Consider the following 21957-nt stretch of genomic DNA (forward strand, 5'->3'; position numbering starts at 1 on the left):
TGAGGTAACCCCTGGGGTGTATCTGCGATCCCCCATCCATTGGTCAAGATTCCTCTTGAACAAGGCCAGCGAGGTGCTCTGCCTCACATAAACCGGGATTTTGTTCCACAGCATAGGGAGTCTTTGGGTGATGAATCTATCCCTCCAGCATGTCCTATTAATAACCGTGTCGAGGTATAAGTCTCCCGCCCTTGTGGCTCTGAGGGATCTAGATTTTTTGAGATGAAGCATGTTCATCAAATCTGGGTTTGACATGGCCTTGTATGTCAGGCATAGGTCACCTCTGAGCAAGCGGTAAGCAACTGAATATAACTGGAGTTCTTTCAGTCGGGCAGCATAAGACAGATTTTTGAGACCCTTTATCCTTTGGTGAGGAACTTTTGTGGCCTCTCCAGCTGCTGCAAGTGTCGGGTCAGATACATTCCAAATGGGGCATTGTACTCGATCATTGGTCTGATGAGTGATGAGTATAGGGAGACTATGACTTTCCTTGATCTAGATGTGAATCCCTTCATGATAAGGTGGGCAATGTAGAAGGTCTTCCTAACTACTTTAGCAATATGGGTGTCGAATGAGAGGCTACTGTCCACCTGGGTTCCCAGGTCCCTGATAACTTCTTCTGTGATCAGGGGATTGCCTCCTATATGGTAGCTAGGGGTAACCATATTTTTCCCGAAGGGTATGACTATGCATTTCTTGGCATTTAACTTTAGGCCATGGCTCTGGCACCAGTTATCCATTTCTGTGAGACCCTTCTGAAGGATATCTGTGTCGGATGTGTTTTCAACTCGGCCCAGTTTGCAGTCATCTGCAAACTTTGTCAGCCATAACCCTCCTGTGTTTGCTTGTACTTCAGAAAAGTAGATGCCAAACAAGAGTGGGCCCAGGACTGAGCCCTGTGGGACACCACTTGTGACAGGCTTTGAGTCTGACATGGCGCCAGCAACTCTGACCCTGTGGGTTCTGTCACTCAGCCAGTTTGCAACCCATCTTGTAATGTATGGGTTTACATTTAAGTTGATGAGTTTATCAATGATGCCCGAGTGGGGTATTGTATCGAAAGCCTTCGCCAGGTCTAGGTAGGCTGTATGGACTGCCTTTCCTTCGCCAATGGCCTTGGTGACTGTTTCGAAAAAGTCAACCAAGTTTAAGAGGCATGATCTGCCTTTGACAAAGCCAAACTGGGTTGGATCCAAAGTCTGCAAATTCCCTATGTCTTTATTTATGAGATCCATTATGATCCTCTCCATGGCTTTGCAGATAAGGCTTGTCAAGCTAATGGGACGGTAATTTCCAGGGTCGGTGGAGGCACCGCTTTGTGGAGTGGGACCACAGTCGCTGTGCGCCACTCCCTGGGTACGTATCCAGAGGTGAGACTAAGATTAAACAGCTGTCCTAACTGTGGGTTTAGTTCCTCGTTGAGTACATGGAGCACACAGCCGGGGACACCATCAGGTCCCATGGATGCTGTGTTCTTTGCCTTGGAGAGAGCAGTTCTCACCTGGGCTTTAGAGATGTTTGGGGGGCTACAATCATTTGGTATAGATATCTCTCCTTTAGGGGAGGGGAGTTTGCACTGAACCTGTCAGCCAGTATGTTGGCAATGTCTGTAGGATCAGTAATCTTCACATCATTTTGAACTAATTCTGAGCATATCTGGGAGTTTCCTCCCAGGTTTCTGACATAGCTGAAGAATGCCTTATGGTTGTCTTTAGAGTCCTTAGCTATTTTTTTCTCAAAATTAGCTTTGAATGATTTTATGAGAGCTCTTAGCTTTTTACTTATAGTGATCAGTGGTGTCTTACCTTTTAAGGATTTTGCTCTATCTTGTAGTAGCTTTCTCCTTTTGTTGTAGAGTTTGTTTATGGCTGGGGTCCACCAGACTGGACGCTTGCCTTTGGTACAAAGAGTCTTTGTTTTGCTTGGGATTGCCTGATCCATGCAGCCCTGCAGGTGCTGGTAGAAGTCATTTGTAAGTGATTCAGTGGTTTGAGTAATGTTTACCGCCGGCTCAGGGGCCTTAAAGGAGACCACACTAGTCTTTAGAAGTGTGAAGTCGGCTTTCGAGAAGTTCTTTACTGTGGTCTTTTTTATTTTGGGTGGGGGCGGGATGAGGACCTCCAGCGAGATTAGTTTGTGATCTGATCTCACCAGTGAGGGGTTGGCAATATCAGTTGGGTCTGTATGGGTCTGTACCCCTCTGTATATGACAGAGGGGTATACTTCCGGCGTTGAACATTGTGCTCCCATGTTCGTGATGATGAGATCAAGTATGTTTTCTCCTCTTGTGGGGATGGTGACTAGTTGTTCCATGGCATTTGAGTTTATGAATTCCATGAACTTTTGGGCTAGAGTGTTTGGGCTTGAGTAGTGTTCCCAGTCTATATTAGGGTAGTTGAAGTCACCTAGTATGATGGTGTTCGGAGATACATTTATCCCCTCCAGTGTTTTCAGGAAGGCCATATGAGGTTCCTGAGTTTGCGAGGTGGCCTGTAACATGCTACAAATTGCAGAGCAGTCTTGCCTATGGTTAATTGCACCTGGATGGTTTCCGATGCATCGCGTTGCCACCAATCTAGAGGTATGGGTGTCCTTGATGAATATGGATACCCCTCCTCCTTTCTTGGTATTGTCCGGGTTTTGGGGCGAACGCATGATATGAGGTAAAACCTGATAGTGCTGGGGTGCTCTCAGGAGCCTTGAACCAGGTTTCTGTCACAGCACAGACATCGATGTTCTCCATACTGAGAAGGGCCTCGAGTGCGTGCATCTTGAGGTTGAGACTTCTGGCATTGAGCAGCATTACCCTTAGTTTTTTTTCTTTGTTGTGTTCTAGGGTGGTAGGTTTAGAATTTGAGCCTTGCCTAAAAAAGGCACTATGGGGGTGGCAAGAGCCTTTGCCAAAATCCGGAATCCCAGGGGTGACAAGTGCAAGCCGTCCCTTGCGAAGCAGCGTGGCTTGTCCAGCATGTCATCCCAGGCAGACAGACATTGGATCCCCTTTGAATGACACCAGAGTTTAAGCCAAATGTCTCTGTTGTCCCAAACCTCGATTATGACAACTTTTTGGCAGTCATCCACAAACTTTGCTGAACATAGCCCTCGTGTGTTTGACTGTATTTCTAAAAAGTATACACCAGACAGTAGGGGTCCCAGGACTGAGCCATGGGGGACAGCTGTTGTTACCAGCTTGTACAGGAGACCACGATTCTTACCTTGTGCGATCTATCTGTGCCCAGTTGGCACTCCATCAGATGACTGATGCATTTATGCACAGGTTGTTGATTTTGTGGATACGACATATGTCTGGGATGCTGGCAAAGGGCTTTTCAAGGTCTATGTGGGACATGTGTAGCTCATTTCATTGATGTATGTCCTGGGTGACTGCCTTGTAAACAGTCTAGCAGGTTTTGGGAACCATGATCTGCCCAAGACTAAACCAAAATTGGTAGGGTTGGGTTTTGTGGGCTCCCAATAGCTCTGTTTATGAGTTCCATCATGATGGACTCCATGGCCTTGCAGATCAGGCTTAGTAGGCTTATAAAAGACAATAGTTCCCATGTTCTGTTGTGCACCAACACCTGTGGAGTGTGTCAAACGTTGCTGTAACACATTCAACAGTTTCATGTCCTGTACAGAGGGTGAGTCTCAACAGACTGTTCAGGTGCAGGCTCTGTTTGTTCTGGAGTTCACTTATGACACAGCTAGGGGAAACAATGTAATCCCATAGATGCCGTGTTTTCAGGTTTGGAAGGAGCTATTTACCCATTCTATATGTGATATCTGTGCTTTCACAATCTCCAGATATGATGATAGGGCCTTTTGTCAGTGAGAGGGTGGTATGTATGTATGGGCCTGTCTGACAGGATGTTGGCAATGTAAGTCATTTACAGTTTGTACTGACTCAGGACATATATGAGTGTACATTGCTATTTATGGCATAGCGGAAGGAAGCGTCATGGTTCTCTATGGACTCCTTCACGGATTCTTTTGCCAGAACGTGGATTGGATAATATTTGCGGTGCACATTGTTTGTTGATGATACTGATTGCAAGTTTATTGATCTTCTTTGCTTTTTCACTTTCTGTGAACAACTTAAGTACTTGTGGTATATAGTTTGATTATGACAGGATTCCAATATATTATATGTGTCTGTTTTCATACAACTGTGTGCAAAAGCCAGGATTGGTGAATATTCCTGGAGTGAAACATACAACTGCCAGATATGTGTGGCCCACTGCTGTACTCAGACATGGTGTGAGCATGCCCAGTATGACCTTTCAGTGTGTTGCTGAATGAAATGCACTGCATTTGCTGAAGTGTGTGATCACACCCGGTATACACATTTATACTATATGTGTGTGTGGAAAATCAAGTTGTATTTTTACTGCAGGGCTCACCTTTGTGTCATAACTCAACAGGGATCATGCTGTGCCTGCAGGGCTTCCATGAGACACTTTGCATAGACTTATCAACATTTCTACATACAGGGGGGACAGCTATTCTTTGTACATTTCTACCCGGGGGCACACCTGATTGTTACTGTGGGTGTACATAGGATGAGGGGTTTACCTGACACTTATACACATTTTCTAGGCCTGCACTGCTATGTAAGGTACACCATTTCAGTCTGTACTGTTGCCTATCGTACTGGCTTGAGGCATACTACTGTACTACAGATCTTAGCATCCATTGTCACGTATATTAGATTGAGACTTCATAGCCTACCCAACCCACATCACACCACCTGGCCTGCTGTTCTCTGTCTGTGTAGGCCTGTGGGGGAGGTTACCCATATGCCTCTTTAGGGTCATGATACAGCATTTCTTTGTGTTTGCATTAGTGTACAATTGTCCTGCTGTGTCTATGCCAGTGTAATGCTGTCATGGCTTAGTGGTTTAGTACTGTGACTATAGTGCACAGTATCTTGGGTTCGAGCCCTGTCACTGCTTTTTATTTCCATGCTGGGCAGACCAGACTGTTTAAGGAACAGTAAAGCAAATATGAGCATGTTTACCTGACTTTGCTCAACTTTGCACAACATTGCCCGACCTTGCCCAACATTGCTCAATGTTGCCCGACGTTGCGCTAGTTAGCGCGGACAATTTTGTTTACATATACTAAATAGTGGTAAAAGCTGCTTAGCACTGCTTTATATTGCTTAAAACATGGCAATCATGCCTCAGGTGGTGCTGCAGGGCTGCCTACATCGGATGCACATAGTACACTCCTTATACATGTTTGAAAACAGGTAGTGCCAAGTTAGGCATCCCTTTTATTTTATGTGCGAGTCAGAGAGAGGTATAATTTCCAAGGTTCCTATCGAGCCAGTGTATGTGCTATGCATTGCCTTTTTGCCAAGGCCAAGGCATACTGGGCATGCCTCCTTCTGCCTACTGGGGAAGGCTGAGGTTGTTCCTCCTCCGAGTCACGCTGTGCCTGTGCAGGCCTTGGCAATGGTGGGGGGCTGTTTGGCCCTGCCCATGCTGTTCCTGCTGCAGCTGTTTTCACAGGATCATATTTTGTAGCATGGCACATACCATGACAATTTGGGTACATGTAGTTGGTGAGTACTGCAAGGCTCCACCAGATGTGTCCAGGCACCGGAACCATGACTTGAGCATCCCAAACACATGCTCAATTACATTTCATGTTTGTGCGTGTGCCTCATTATGGAGTTCGTGTTCAGGTGTGTGTGCATTTCTGATGGGTGTCATCAGCCACGGCTCCAGTGCGTATCCAGCATCCCCCACTAGGTGACCGTCAGGGATGTCCCCATTGGCAAATGTCTGGTACAGCTGCATCAGATGCCAGATATAAGAATCGTGGTAGCTTCCAGGGCAGCCAGCACACACATTCAGTATTATGCCCTGGGCATCACACACGACCTGGCAGTTGATGGAGTGGAAGCCCTTGCAGTTGATGTAGGCCCTACCCCACTCACCGGCTGGTGCTTTGATGTGTATGTGCATGCAGTCAGTTGCACCCACTACCTCAGGGTATTCTGCTATTTTCTGGAAGAGATGCATATTGCTGGCCAATGCCTGATGGGAATTGGGGAAATATACATGATCACCGACATGTGCTGACATGGCATTCAGGAACTGGTGCAGTACCCTGGATGCTGATGCCTGTGAAATCCCCATCATATCACCAGTTGGTCTCTGGAAGGTACCTGTTGCTAGTATTCTTAGGTCAACACATACCTTGGTTTCCACTGGGATGGGTTCCCCTCTGTTGGTTCTGTGTGTGAGGCGTGGCCTGCACAGCTCAACAATTTGCTGCAGGAGGTCTCTGTCCACTCTATAGCGCTCCACTATCTCCAGCTCATGTAGCCCCTGGTAAGTTACCTTGGGTCTGTACACTCTTCTCCATCTCCTTACTGTGGGGTGCTCAGCAGCATTCGCAATGGCACCACCCTCAGCATCTTGCACATGTAGCCTTATAATAGCAATGGCAGCCCCTAATATTTTTTTGTTTCAGTAAAGCTTTTTAAGTTTTCACTTCTCTTTGTATACTGCAGTGTTGCAGTGTTTCTGAGTAAAACATGGGGGAATGTTGTTTGCAGAGCTTTAAGTGCTGGGCTGGGCTAGTGTACTGCCTGTGTAATTGGCTGATTCTGATTGATTTCATCTGGCAGCTCTGCTAGTTCTCCTTGGTTAACTTCCTACTACTTCTTTTCCTTCCTTTTCCCTTTCTGTTTCCACAGGGGGCAGCGCCGCGCAAAGAAGTGCAAACACGCACACACACGTGCACACAGACTTACACAGGCTTAGGCAGGTGCACATCCGCGCACACAGGCTTAGCCAGTCCTACACAGGCTTACACGGGTGCACATCCTGGATGCTGATGTCTGTGACACCCCCAGCATGTTCCCTGTTGGTCTCTGGAAGATTACTGTAGCTAAACGTCTGAGTGCTACACAGGTATTGGTTCCCCTTGGTTTCCCTTGCAAGTTGAGGATGACAGAGGTTGCAGAGTTCCTAGAGTGCATCTCTATCTACCCTGTAGCGCTCTACTATTTCCACCTCATGCAGACCATTAAAAGTTAAATGAGGTCTAAACATGCTTCTCCTTTTTGGCCGACATCTATCAGCAGAAGCATAGAGTTGAGCCTGTTGCACATACCCATGCAGAAGAGCAGCAGCAGCCCCTAACATTATTTCAGTGTTGTGTAGTTTCCATGGCTGTATTCCAGAAGGAATTCAAAGCCAAAACCTACACTAAGCGTACGTGATTGCTTTATAGCTTGCTGAATCGCTCCTCCATTTTGAATTGGTTGATTAGAATACAATTCACCTGCTTATGCTGTAATTAGCATGCCATGATGGTTACCATGTTTATGCGGGTCTACACAAAATGTAGACCTGATTACTGAATAGAAAATCAATGAAGCGCACACAGTTTTAGAGAGCCGTGTAGGGTTTTTTGAATCCAGCCTAAAGTCTTTAATTACAATCATTAATTAAGAGATTGTCCTCACTGCAAAAGTAACACATTTTTGCCGTAAGATTCTAACAATTTCTCTTTTCCCATGTAATAAAGTCACACTTGGCAAATGCTGAAATTTGGGCTGTAGATGATCGTCACTGTTGAAGTGACCCCCTGACCCCATGTGCAAAAATGGAAAAAAAAGGGGTTGTGGTTGGATGGATTTTTTGACAAAGTTTTGAAATGTTCTTGTATCAAATGCTTAGCCAAGACCTCAGCCCTAAATTGAACCAGTAATTTCTTATTATTTTGCATATTCATCTTTTCAGAAATGTTCTCATTCCATCAATTATCCTTAATTCTTTTCCGACATGCAGCCACAAAACACTCCACCAACCCAAAATTTCAAATTCCACATTACAAAAGCACTTTTGCTCAGATATACTAATGAACAAATATACTGGATTTTAAAACCCAAACATTTCCTTATTTTGTCCTGTATCACATGTAGGCAAATGTATGTGCAAAGGCAGTAATATTTGCAAATGTGTTGTACATATACTTAAACTCAAACGTTTAGTGTAAAAAGTCTGGACTAAGCCAAAAAACGTAATAATGGGGGCTCAAAGGCCCAAAACTCAAGGTCAGATTTTAAATATTTCTCTTATAAAGTTAGACATTTACTAAAATGACAGGTTTTGCATTAGCATGCATTTTCTGAAGGATATGAAATCTGAAACTCAAATGTCTGTTATTATTTAGTGACTTTATCCCTCACTGGTTTACCAGAAAAGCACAAATGTTATAAGGAGCAGACCAAATATATGAGGCAAAAATATGGTCACTACAAAATTGTGGGTAGTTGAGAGGTGTGGTTGCAATTAACTGTTTCATACAACTAGATATGTATATTCGTGATCAAAAAGTCTATTTTAATTGCAATGTGGTGACAATTGTTAATTTAGCTTAGTGAGTCTGTAGAATGTTTTATGCAGGTAAACCCACCAAAATAATTGACATCTCTGTGTTATGACATTATACGAATACATCATTATGATTAAATGTGGGGCTCCTTTTGGTTAAAAAGATAAAGCAAAATGATTCAAGACAATTCTGTTTTAAGGGGCATCCAGACTATTCTGCAATCTTAATTTGGATAATTGCATGGTAGGTCAGGCAGGCATTTATGTTCAAGTTTGCGTTGATTATCTGGTATTTTATCATTGTTTGAGGAATGGAGATAAATGCAATTTTATTAAACATTTTTCTGTCATATGTGTTCCTGAATAGATGATCCTGGAGATTCAAGAAAGGCTTGCATTTAGAAGGTCCTGCTTCCACAATGTGATATTTTGCAATTCAGAGACATGTTAACCCCAATGAGGAAAGACTTCATTGTTGGCTAATTTGCATGTCTCTGAACCATAGCTACTACCAGGTTGTGCTGTCAGTCACTCTGTCACACACAGAAGTACACATTCCAACACACACAAACACAAACACCACAGTCACCATACCTGTTCCTGAGTTGTTTGACCTTCTGCTATATCTCCTTTCATGGCCTTACACTGTCAAGGAAACATGCAGTCCAATGTTGTAAGTCATATCCCTGGTGTCTATTGCTCCCTTCCACCCCTGACCCATATATTAGTTTAATTACTGTTATGGCATTATGGTAGTGTCCCTTGTGGCTAGTGGTCATTCCCCAATCCCCATGCTGTTGTTAGTGTCAGTATGGAATAAGTGCAGTATTCCTGGTGCCTAGTACCTCCCCCCACCTCACCTTCCTTGCACTAGTTTATTTGTCAATATAAGAACACAGACTTTTGGCTATTTGGCTAATTTCACTACCACAGAGTGGTGGGGCTGGTCTTGCTTATGTACATGTCCAAGCAGTTTTGGTGCTTGGATGCCTTCCTGGAGGCAGTTCCAGGAGAGACAGCACATGGCTAATTAGCATATACATCTTCCTCTAACTGCCATATTAGCATACAACATAGCCATAGAGCCAGCTTTACTTGGGTGGTACACATCTCTGTGTTGGAGCACCATGCAACATCATGTTAGGGCTGTCTGTAAGTTTGAAAAGGATACTGTGAAGTATATGCAAGGTTCCTTCTCCTCCTGATGTTTATCAGATATGCATGCCTCATTGTTTGATATTAATTAATGCAACCTCTTGTATATTAACACATGCATTAAATGCTATGGTGAAATAGCTTTTGCCTAAAAAGAAGACATTAATAAAGTTGTACAATATATGTAGAGTTAAGTTTTTCTGCTTTTGTTGCTGAACGTATGAGCTGTTGCATTTATTTAGATTTTTCATCTGCTATTTGCTTCAGTGTGCCTAGTTAGACATATTAGGAAGCTTTATTGTTTAAGAATTTGTGATTGACAATGAAAGCAGTTGCAGTGACTATTTTATATATCTATATGTTATATGAACATTTAGTCAGTTAGCTTTACTGTGAGCACCTTTTCTCACTGCTTTGTTGCACTTTGTCGTTGTCAGTTAACTCTGCTTAGCTACCATCAAAACTAACACATGTATTAGGCATTTACTAATGAAAACCATAATTTTACCAATTGTTTTGTCACTATGTACTATTCTTGATTCTTTAGTTCCTTAGATTGCGAAAATGGATCACAAACCCAACTAATACATACACATATATGGGTTACATACAAGATGTTGAAAGAAAAAAATTGTCGAATGGGAAAAATTAAAATGGTACAGTGGACAGAAAATTAGCCAATTGAATGTATCAGCCATTTTTTTGTTCAGGATCACAGGGTGGTGGGAACTGGGGAATTTGTCCTTTCATCACTGTAGTTCAGTTGGGGAGTTGGTGTATTTAATTAGCTGGGGGTGTGGTTGTGAATGGAGCTTGCCCCCCTGAAAAAGCAATGACTTATTTTTTTAACATTCTTGATAGACAGCTGTTCAATCAATTGTAGTAGATCAATACTGGCATACATCTATATGTATATGTGTGTGTATATATATATATATATATATATATATATATATATATATATATATATATATATATATATATATAAAACACACATGGTAATGAGTACCAATGATTCTTTATTCTTATCATAATATGTACTTGCATAGTAAATGCACAGTCACAGACGTACTGTCTAAATGGATATAGCACAGCTGTGTGTTAAATGAACATAATGGAAGGCAAGGATTACTCTACCTATTATAAATGGACTGTCAGGGGCATGCAAGCAATAGAATCAAATGGGATGGACACTACTGAGAAATAATGGACTATCCAGGGTTATGATAAGGTTTACTGAGGGGGAAGCCTCTGCAAACTCCATTATTCCACACCTGTGCCCACAGCAGCCATTACAATATTTAAAACAGTAGTGGTTTCTTAACATATGGATGGGAAAAGGATTTGACATTTTTGGTAGACTATATTATGCATTTTTATATGTGAAAACAATGTTTGGTGAAACAGTCTTATTCAAAACTGTAGAACATGTGGCACAAGCAACCCATATTTGTGTGGCAAAACCTAATCTTATATTAAAGAAGAAATACACAAAAAAATAACACTATCTACAGCAAGGATGTTTACAATCCTAAAGATACTTTGTAATAACTAAATATACACTTTAAATACAGTACTTGCCCACACTTTAAGCAATCTCATACCAGCTTTGCCATGGGATGGTCACTGGATCAAACTCCTGAAGACAAGTGGGAGACTGTAAGCTGCTGGAAGTAGTAGAAAAGTTAAATCAACCACTATCTGTCTCCTGGCCAAAGTAAGCAGACTTGGTACCTGTCTTGGCATATCTCTTGTGGTGAATTCCCCTAGTTTTATATATATGTTTCTCTTTTACTTGCTCCCTTTGTAAATACAGGCCTTGACTTGCCTGGATACATGAACCCAGCAGAATTATTTTGATTACATTCTATTAAATGCTTAGAACCTACTCAGTTTACCGAAATAAGGACAACAGTATTCCCAGCCATAAGAAATAGTTTGTATATCATAGGTTAACCTCTGATGAAATGAGGTCAAAACATCAGTTTTAAATTTTGCTGTTTATTTACAGTATATCTTAGTTTATATATTGTTTTTAAACAATACAGTGATATAACAGCTTGTTTTATTTTTTCTCAGGTACATTTATATGGAATATTTTCCTTCCATCTGAAGGTTCATTCCAGGGAAATGCCATACAAAAGTGATACTCCTGGACTTAGGTAGAAACATGCTACCTGGCAGATCAAGGGTGTGTTCCCAGTCCATCCCATCACTTTTTTCCCTTTTTACAGCTTGAGATGGAGTGCATTTGTTTTCTTTTTTTGCTATAACTAGGAGAAGCAGCTCAGAAGTAACCATAACAATACAGAACCCCATTGTTAATGCCGGTACCTTGGGCATTGCATTAGTTTGATTTTAGTAACAGTGTTTCATTCTCGTTTTCTTGGTGACTCACCTCATATTTTCATCATTGTTAGGGTTCAATCCTGTTTGGCGTAAAATATTAGACTTTACTGTCCATGTTCCTGAACTTGCTCTAGTTCGATTTGTGGTTGAGGACTATGACAAGACATCTAAGAATGACTTTATGGGCCAATACACCTTACCCTTCGCTAGCATCAAGGAAGGTAAGCACAGGCATCAGTGTTCACATATATCACTGTAAATAACCACTCTGTAATGTTGTTAGTAACTACTCTGTAATATTGTAAGTAATCACTCTACAACATTGTAAATAACCACATAATAAAATTGTTTGTCACTTTTGTTTTGAGCAACATTTCTCATTTGTTGGAGCCAACATATCAGGGAAGACTTGGACTTGTTTTGAGGAGCTTCAAGCAACTTTGAAACAGTTGTGTACTTAAAATGTTAACTGTATCTTATGCTTTTATATGGGACTAAGCTAAATGCAGAAAGTAATGGTCAGTGAATATGTTTGACTATAAACAAATTGTAAAAGAGCAATGTACAAAGAAAATACTAGATCTGATGTTGTCATTTTCATTCATTCCTCAACCTGTAGATTTTGGATCCAAACCTTGAATCCATCTCAGCCACTTTCTAAACCTTAGGCACCGAAGTTCGAGCTCCTCCCCTACCCATAGTGCCTCATTCCCCCAGATTACCCCAGATCTCATTTATCACTCATAGGAAAAGCATAGTGATCTGCTTGCTCGAGCTCCATTTTTGGATGTTTGTATTTAAGTCCATGTTTTCTCCATTTTATCTTGTATCTTTTATAGTACTACTTCCTTCTTATCTCCTACCCTTTTCTTAAAAAAAAAAAAAGTCTTCACATTTTCTACTTTTAAAATAGTGACAGCTGGCCATTTCTCTTTGGTTTGAGTTACGTTCATTCACACTCACATGTTCATGGATACTGTCTCTGAGACCTCAGCACTGCCACCCTCAGAACAACCAGACCAGCAAAGCCTTCAAGTACTTTGACCCTTGGAACAGAACTCTCCTGATGTCTCCCTGGAACACCCCACCAAGGAGATTCCCCAGAAGAGAAGGTGCTAAAGGAGGCACCAAGAGCTCCTAGAAAAATCCATTACAGAAGACCCTGATTTTGAGGAAAGGGAAGGGTCCCCCAGATCTCCACCTGAGGATGCCCCTTTTTGAGACATCTTACAAATCCTGTGCCAAAAAGGTGGATGGTCTTCCAAAAACCCTACCCCCAAGGAAATGGTGTTCTTGCACGCTTTTGGGTCCGGCCCATCTAATTCCTGGGTGCCCCCCCCCCCCGCCGATGCACTTATTGACCTGGTATCAAGCAGGGCACGGAAGGAACTGGACACTGTAGAACCTATCCCCAAACATTCAGACAAGATCCTTGCTGCCCCCTCTGATCAACCCCCATTGGACCAAAGGAATCTTGGTAGATGCCATGGTTGTTGCAGCAACCACCAAAAAGTAGCTGGTCTAGGAAAGCTCTACTGTCCATACCCTTAACAGGGAGTCTAGGGCCATGGCAAAAGGGCAAAAAAGTTTATGCCTTGTTTCTTTTCAGCTTGCAAGCTTTAAATACTGTTTCCTGTTTTACTAGGCTACAAGGACTTAATCAAAGAACTCTCTCGCTTGGTCCCACAGTCCATGTTTGATGAGGAAAGGAAGTCCTTCTCTTTCAGAATGGCCACTCTAGAGTCAGTTTCTAATGCATCCATGAGGTTAATCTCCCATGCTGCAGAGGGTACCTCAAGGACTGCCAGTTCTGGCATTGCCGTTAGGCACCATGATTGGATGCGGCTGTGGGACTTTGTGGAACCTTGCAAGATGTCTTTCATCACTGTTCCATTTGACAGATCATGGTTGTTTGGGCCATGTGTTAGAAACACACTCTCCCATAGTGAGAAAGGCAGAAAGACCCTGTCTGCTATTGGAATCAATTTTTCTACCTCACAAAGATCCTTCTCCAGGAATAGGCATGAGGGAAAAAAACTGTGGTTCAAGAAATCTTGGGGTCCTTTTCAGGAATCGCTGGGATATTTTCCCCAAGAGGCAGAGGGGGAAACAATTATAATGTTAGACACTACCCACATGGCACAGGAGGTCCACAAAATCAAGTGTCTCAAGAGTCTTTCTCAGACTGACTCTTTCAGCACTCCTGAAAAGTTGCCCGACTGTCCTGCTCTGGAGGCACTTGGAGGGCATAGGATCATATCCAAAGGATAGTCTATTCCCTTTTCAAAACTCCCCAAACCAAAGAGCTGCCTCCCAGATGTTCCACCCAGTCAGAGGGAGAGTCAGCAGCACTGCATATCTCAAAGCTGCTCCAAAAAAAGAGTCATCCAGAAGGTCTCTCCAGACTTACTTGGATCAGGCATTTACTCAAGATCCTTTTTAGTATCAAAAAAGACAGGTTACCTCAGGCCCATCTTGGATCTGACATCCCTAAACAAGTCAGTAAAGAACTCAAAGTTCATGTTGGTCATGGTCCAGTCCATTCTACTGCTTTTGAAAATGGATGACTGGATGTTTTCAAGAGACCTGAAGTATGTGTACTACCACATCAAGATGGACAGATGCTCCAGAAGGTATCTATACTTCAGGCTGAGAGCCAGTTATTTTCAGTTCAGAGTGCTTCCTTTTGGTCTCGCCACAGCCCCCAGGGTGTTCAGCAAATGCATGGTGGTAGTTACAGCTCATCTAAGACTGCAATGGTTCCATGTGTTTCCTTAACTAGACAACTGGCTCCTAACTGCTCGAACCAGGCATCTACTCACCCAAGCCAAGGACTATCTGTTATAACTAGCGCCTACTTTAGGCATGACCATCAACCTGCAAAAATCTCAGTTATAGCCTGTTTAGAACACAAGTTTCATAGGAGCATATCTGGATACAACCAAAATATTGGCTTGTATACCTCCAGACAGAATTTCAACCTTAAAACTACATATCAGACAGATATAAGCAATTCCAACTCCACCAGCAAGGCTACTACCATACCCTGTTACTGACAGCATGACTACATATGAGAATTCTGCAATGGATCTTAGCAGTCCAATGGTCATTACAACAATACCCTCTGAGCTACCCAATCAAACTATCATGAGTGTGCAAGGATTCTCTCCCCTGGTGGCTCCACTCCTTGGAGATTCAACAAAGACGGCCCTTTGTTCTTATCCCCCAGACACCATGTTGACCATGGATGCCTCCCAGGGGGTGGGGGGCATTTCCTGCGGTGGACAGTCCAAGGCACATGGACATCACAAAAGAACAACCAGCATATCAATGTCCTGGAGATGAGGGTGGTCCTTCTGTCATTGCAGGCACTTCACAGCTTTCTTCATCTAGGGACTATTGTGACACAAATGGTCAATATGTCAGTATTATGGTACATCAACAAACAAGGAGAACCAGATCCTATCCCCTGTGTCAAGAAGCAATGAGAGTGTGGCAGTGGGCGGTCTCTACCAACCACTTTCTGATCACAATGCACATTCTGGGGGAATGCAACATCCTAGTAGACAGGTTCAGCAGAGTCTTACTGATACCTCATGAGTGATCTCTGAATCGGTCAATGGCAGACATGATTTTCCACAAATGGGGTCACCCTTGCTGCAGTCTCTTTGCATCTCCCTACAATAACAAATGCAGCAGGTTCTTTGCCTTGATTCCCCCTCAGGGACAGCCACCCAGAGATGCTGTAGTCCATGCTAGGCGTCCTGGTCTGCTTTATGCTTTTCCACCTCTTCCCTTGATTCCCAAATTTCTTCAGAAAAGCATTTAGGTTGAAGAGCAAAGTGATCCTCATTGCCCCCTTTTGGCCTCAACAAATTGGGTTCATCTTCCTTTGGTCTCATTTGATTTGCCAGATTTTTTCTGGGGTGCTGGAACTGTGTCCAGATCTACTATCTCATTCATCAGGGCAAACTCACCCCAGGCCAATGATGACTAGATTGTCCAGGCTTTCATCCCCATTACAAAACATTCTGATATCCTACCACAAATCACCTACTAGGAGAATCTATAAGATCAAATGGAAAAGATTCTCTATATGGGCTCAAATTTTCCCCAATGGGGTAAGTCACTCTACTGTGAAAGTACAGCTAGCAGCCATTTCAACTTATCATATTAGAAAGAATTCCTCATCCTTAACTTCATCTAAATTGTGTAAGGCTTCTTTCACAGGTACTTTTCTACTTTGCCCTCCAGTTAAAGATCCACCACCACCTTGGGACCTAACTATGATATTACAGACACTAGTTATCCCCCTTTTGAGCCTTCGGCCACAATAGATTTGAAATTCTTATCATGGAAGACTGTTTTTCTAATTGCTATCACTTCTGCAAGAACAGTATTTGAATTGCAAGCTCAGATGTCCAAATATCTTTATTTAATTTTTCATAAAGATGGAGTGACCTTACGTACCAGCCTGTCCTTTCTACCCAAAGTTGCCACAGAGAACAACATTAACCAGTCTAGCAACTTACCAGTCTTCCCTCTCAATTACCAAAACAAAGGGGAATATACTCTTCATCTGTTAGAGGTTCATAGACAGCTGAATTTTTATTTAGACAGAACAAAATCTTTCAGAAACTCTGACCAGCTTTTCATATCCTTTTCGGATGTCTGAAGAGCAAAACCAGTGGCCAAGACCGCTTTAGCTAAATGTTTAAGAGACTGCATTTCATTTATTTATAAATCTAAAGGTGTTCTCTTACCTAAGAAAGTCAAAGCTCACTCTACTAGACCAACGGCAACTTCTCAAGCCTTTTGGGCAACAGTTTCAATTGATATTTGTTCAGCTGCTTCTTGGTCAAATTCTCACAACTTTTATTTCCCACTATAAACTGTACATTATGTCTAGAAATAGAGCTGCCTTTGGTTCTGCAGTGTTCCAAAATATCTCTCCATGAAGGCCAGCCTGGGTTAATGTAGCTGGGAACTCTGTCCCACAGGTTGAGGAATGAATGAAAATGACATCAGATAAAGAAGTTATGTACAAACCATAACATTGAAGTTATGTACATACCATAACATTCCATCTGTGTTGTCCATTTTCATTCATCGTCAACCTCCCCACCCTCCTTCCCCCTGTCCATTTTATGAAGGACTTGATGGATATGCTAATAGATAGCTGTCTTCCTCTTTGAGTTCCTAATCTTTGCTCTACCTGTTCTTTAGTGCCTTTCTGATATTATGCACTTTACTGCATATATATATATATATATATATATATATATATATATATATATATATATATATATATATATATATATACATATATATATATATATATATATATATATATATATATATATATATATATATATATATATATATATATATATATATATATATATATATATATATATATATATATATATACATATATATATATATATATATATATATATATATATATATATATATATATATATATATATATATATATATATATATATATATATATATATATATATATATATATATATATATATATATATATATATATATATATATATATATATATATATATATATATATATATATATATATATATATATATATATATATATATGTATATATATATATATATATATATATATATATATATATATATATATATATATATATATATATATATATATATATATATATATATATATATATATATATATATATATATATATATATATATATATATATATATATATATATATATATATATATATATATATATATATATATATATATATATATATATATATATATATATATATATATATATATATATATATATATATATATATATATATATATATATATATATATATATATATATATATATATATATATATATATATATATATATATATATATATATATATATATATATATATATATATATATATATATATATATATATATATATATGTGTGTGTGTGTGTGTGTATATATATATATATATATATATATATATATATATATATATATATATATATATATATATATATATATATATATATATATATATATGTGTGTGTGTATATATATATATATATATATATATATATTATATATATATATATATATATATACTCGTTCTGAGGTAATCTGGGGAATGATGCATTATGGGTAGTCAAGAAGCTCGAGTTTCGGAGCCTATGCTTTATAAAGCATCCAAGTCATATCCAAGTGTTGGATCTTAAACCCACAGGTTGAGGAAGAATGAAAATGGACAACACGGACGGAACGTTATGGTAAGTGCATATTGTATATGCATGATGATATATATTTTAGTGGGGTAGATTTGTTGAATGGAGTGGCCCAAAGTAAGTTGTGATATCTAGCAGATAGTCAATGACTTTTCTGTGATATGAAGGAGGCCTACTCAGAGAGCGGGAACCTTTGTTTCCTAGCATCAAATTATTAATGGTTTTATGAGAGTCACAATAGTTTATGCATTTTCATCATTTTCTCTCTGTGGCAGAAGCAATACCATTTACCATTTACAACAGCTCCTGCAAAGGGTCACGTCACATTTTTATTATATTTAATCATTTGATAACTAGGCAGGTGAATGGTTCAGAAGACCCTTTTCTACCACAACTAAGTTACAAAGCAGTTATATTCTGAGTTCAGTGCATTTAGTCTGCAGTATTGCTTTGACATTCAATGTTTGATATGCAATTTAACAGGAAGAGTTTGGTACATGTAGTCTGACATAAATACAGCATGACATTCTGTACATTTTTTTTCACCTATTTGAAACCTCTTTTCTTTCATTGCCCAGCTATTTGCATGTATGAAATGGGGAACAGGGCAATTTTGTCATGTTTCTTTGTGGCCTTATAAAGGCCACTTTTTCATGTACAGGTATGTTCTGGTTGTAAATCCATATTGTTGCTTCTCAGTGACCTGTGAATGCTACCAAAAGCAAGCTGTCATCATTGCCCATGTATGTGATCATTGCTCTTTACATGTACTGTGGCAATTGCCTGCACTTAATTCTCTTTAATGTTCACATATGTAATTTGTTACAAACCAAGGAAGTGCATTTGCTTGTCTTGCGCATTGGGTAGGCCTATGGTGGCTACCTGAGCATAATTCTTTTTATGTACTTTGTTACAAATAGAAGAAATGCACACATTTATATTGCGTATCTTGCAGGTCTGTGGTGACTACTTGAGTCTAGTTTTGTTTCATGTGAATAAAAGAGTAAGAATAGTCACCACGATAAAACTCCTTCACTGCATATAGATTCCAATAGACAATCACCATGTAAATCAAAGACTCTTTATTACAAGGTAAGGAATAAGCGCTTTCACGTAGTACTAGCTACGCTTCATCAGATACAGTTACAAAAGTTAGCTTACATTTAAATACAAATCTTTTTGGCGGGCTCGTTAATTCAACAGCCTATTCACACATTAATTAATTGCGAACCACAGTTTAGCAATGCACTGCAATACATGTACTTTCCTCAAAGGAAATGCCCCTTCATTGCAGCACAAAACTCAAATACTGAAACTCTCATCCTTATATTGATGAAAAAGTGCTCATTCCTAAATATAAATAAAACACAGCATAAACTTAAAATTAAATAAAACTAAGCCCCTTAATAACTATCCTAGCTTAATACTCACACGTAGACAAAACCATGCGAAGTATTTGGTCTAGGCATAAAAACAACAGATCCACAATGCTTTGTTAAAACCAGATCATCAAAATTGAAACATATTCAGTAGATCATATTTAGACAATACATCCTAAAAAATCCCCTTATGATTGAACATGGAACTAACTAGATGTCTGACGTATATCAAAATATGACTAAATCGTCACTACTATGTACCGCTAACTTGAAACGTAGTGTCAAGCTTCTGGTTACGCACCTAGCCGCATATTGTCTCTAGCGCTGGTACAGGTCAGCTGATGGTCATGACGTAACTGACAAACATCAGAATCCTAACACTATAGTATACGAGCAAGATTTCAGAGATTAATCCAAGGGTTAACCTCATGATGTACATCCTTGGTACAAACGACCAGGAAAAATCAAACAATAAAAGTGATAGGAGCGTAGAAAAAACAGATGTATAAACAAATGGGTTAACATGTTTTTGCAAGTATGGATGTCTGGTTATGCAACCATGTACATACACATCCCTATACAACCCAAGATATATGGGATCTAACAGTCTCGGGTTATCTAATACACATGAAAATCTCTCCATATGTATGCTAAGGATAAAGCAAAAAATCACAATCTACTTCCTTACAATGTTGGTTTTAAAAACAGTATCAGTTAGCTGAAATCTCTACCTTAGACGACGTAAACGTGGATGCAAGGGAAGTTGGTATGTAAATCCTATAATGGATTGAACCATAAATCAATAAAGTGTCAAAAACTTGTTATAAATCCGCATCCAGGCTGCAAATACTGTTATTTAAAAGTCATATTCATAGCTATCTACATAGAAGGCTATTTTCTTTCAACTAACACAGGTTTTAAAGAGACACAATTGTTCAACCCTGGTGGTAAGTGTGCTGCTAGCTTCAAGATCCAATGAAGCTCAGCCTTAGCTAGAGTGTTCTCAATGTCACCCCCTCTCATGCTCACTATCACTATTTGCAAAACTCTGAAAGTAAAAGAATGTGTATGGCATGCCTTCACATGCCTAGCTAATGCATTAGTTTCATCCTGCCTACGAATGTCGTATAGGTGGTCATAAATACGATCCCTCAATATCCTTTTGGTCAAACCTATGTAAAAGGCCGTGCAAAGGGAGCATGTGGCTAAATATATCACATTCTTCGTATTACAATTGGCATAGTGATTAGGTTTGAAAACATAGTCCATGTATGGGTGTTGGTACATCTGTACCTTACTAAGGTTGTTACACCTAGGACAATGAAGACAGGGATACGTACCTTTACTCACAATTTCTCCTAGAACCAAACTATTAGGTTTTCTCACATTAGTAACATGCTGGTCATTACATAATAGCATCTTGAGATTGTCACTATTCTTATAGCAAAACCTGGGTAGAGCCCCTACTATATCTCTGACTTGTTTATTCACAATAAGAACATTCCAGATCTTCCTTATCACATACCTAATCCTTTCTACATCACTAGTATACTTAGTGATATAACTCACCATATGGCCATGAGTAATAGGTCCATGGACTCCATTATAGGTACGTTGACCCAACATTACTGAAACACCCTTACTTGTTGATTCAATATCTCCAATAACCTCCTGCCTTATTTTCTTAACCATTGCCATGTCGTATCCTCTATCCCTGAATAGAAGCTCCATGTTGTCTGCTTCTTTTACCAGATCATGTTTATCTTGACAAAGTCTAGATATTCTAATGAACTGGCTTTTCACTATGCCCTGAAAGGTGTATCTCGGATGCATGCTATCAAACGCTAATATCGCATTCTTCCACACAGTTTTCCTGTAGAGTGTAGGTATGATTCTACCTTCACGGGTCAACCTCAGTGTAACATCTAAATAATTAACCTGTTCATACGAACACTCTTTAGTGAACTTCAGGAAGTCCGTAGTGGTTTCTAGATATCTCAGGAAACTGTCAAAACCTTCACTCGTGCCTTCCCATACAATAAGTATGTCGTCTACAAACCGTTTATAATACTTTATACACCTAGATGACTCATGGGGAAATAGGAACAACTTTTCCCACCAGTAGACTACTAGGTTGGCATAGGTATTTGCACAAGGGGTGCCCATGGCCACCCCCCATGCCTGTAAGAAATACCTATCACCAAACATGAAGACATTGTTACTCAGGATGATGTCCAGTAACTGACAAACCAATATAATCCTATCGTTAGAAAACGTAGTTTCCTTATGCAATAGTTCCCTGACATACTGTATCCCAATTTCATTGGGGATAGAAGTAAATAACTTCTCTACATCCATGGTAATCAGGAGGTATTGTGTCTTCCCCACATCCAGATGTAAATCATTGAGACCCTCTAATAGTTGATAAGTGTCTTTCAAAATAGTACAACTACTATTAAC

General features: G+C 40.0%; 1 protein-coding gene across 2 annotated transcripts in view; it reads left to right on the forward strand.

The window, feature by feature from the left end:
• PLCD4 (phospholipase C delta 4) overlaps positions 1-21957 on the forward strand; it is a 946362-nt gene that overhangs the window by 909157 nt on the left and 15248 nt on the right. For both annotated transcript variants that reach the window (XM_044075239.1, XM_044075240.1), the window contains one exon: positions 11930-12079. In XM_044075239.1, coding sequence (XP_043931174.1) covers positions 11930-12079 — 150 coding nt within the window. The remainder of the gene's footprint in view (positions 1-11929; positions 12080-21957) is intronic.

This window comes from Protopterus annectens, chromosome 6.part0, assembly GCF_019279795.1.
Source record: "Protopterus annectens isolate FY-2018-M chromosome 6.part0, PAN1.0, whole genome shotgun sequence".
NCBI lineage: Eukaryota > Metazoa > Chordata > Ceratodontiformes > Protopteridae > Protopterus > Protopterus annectens.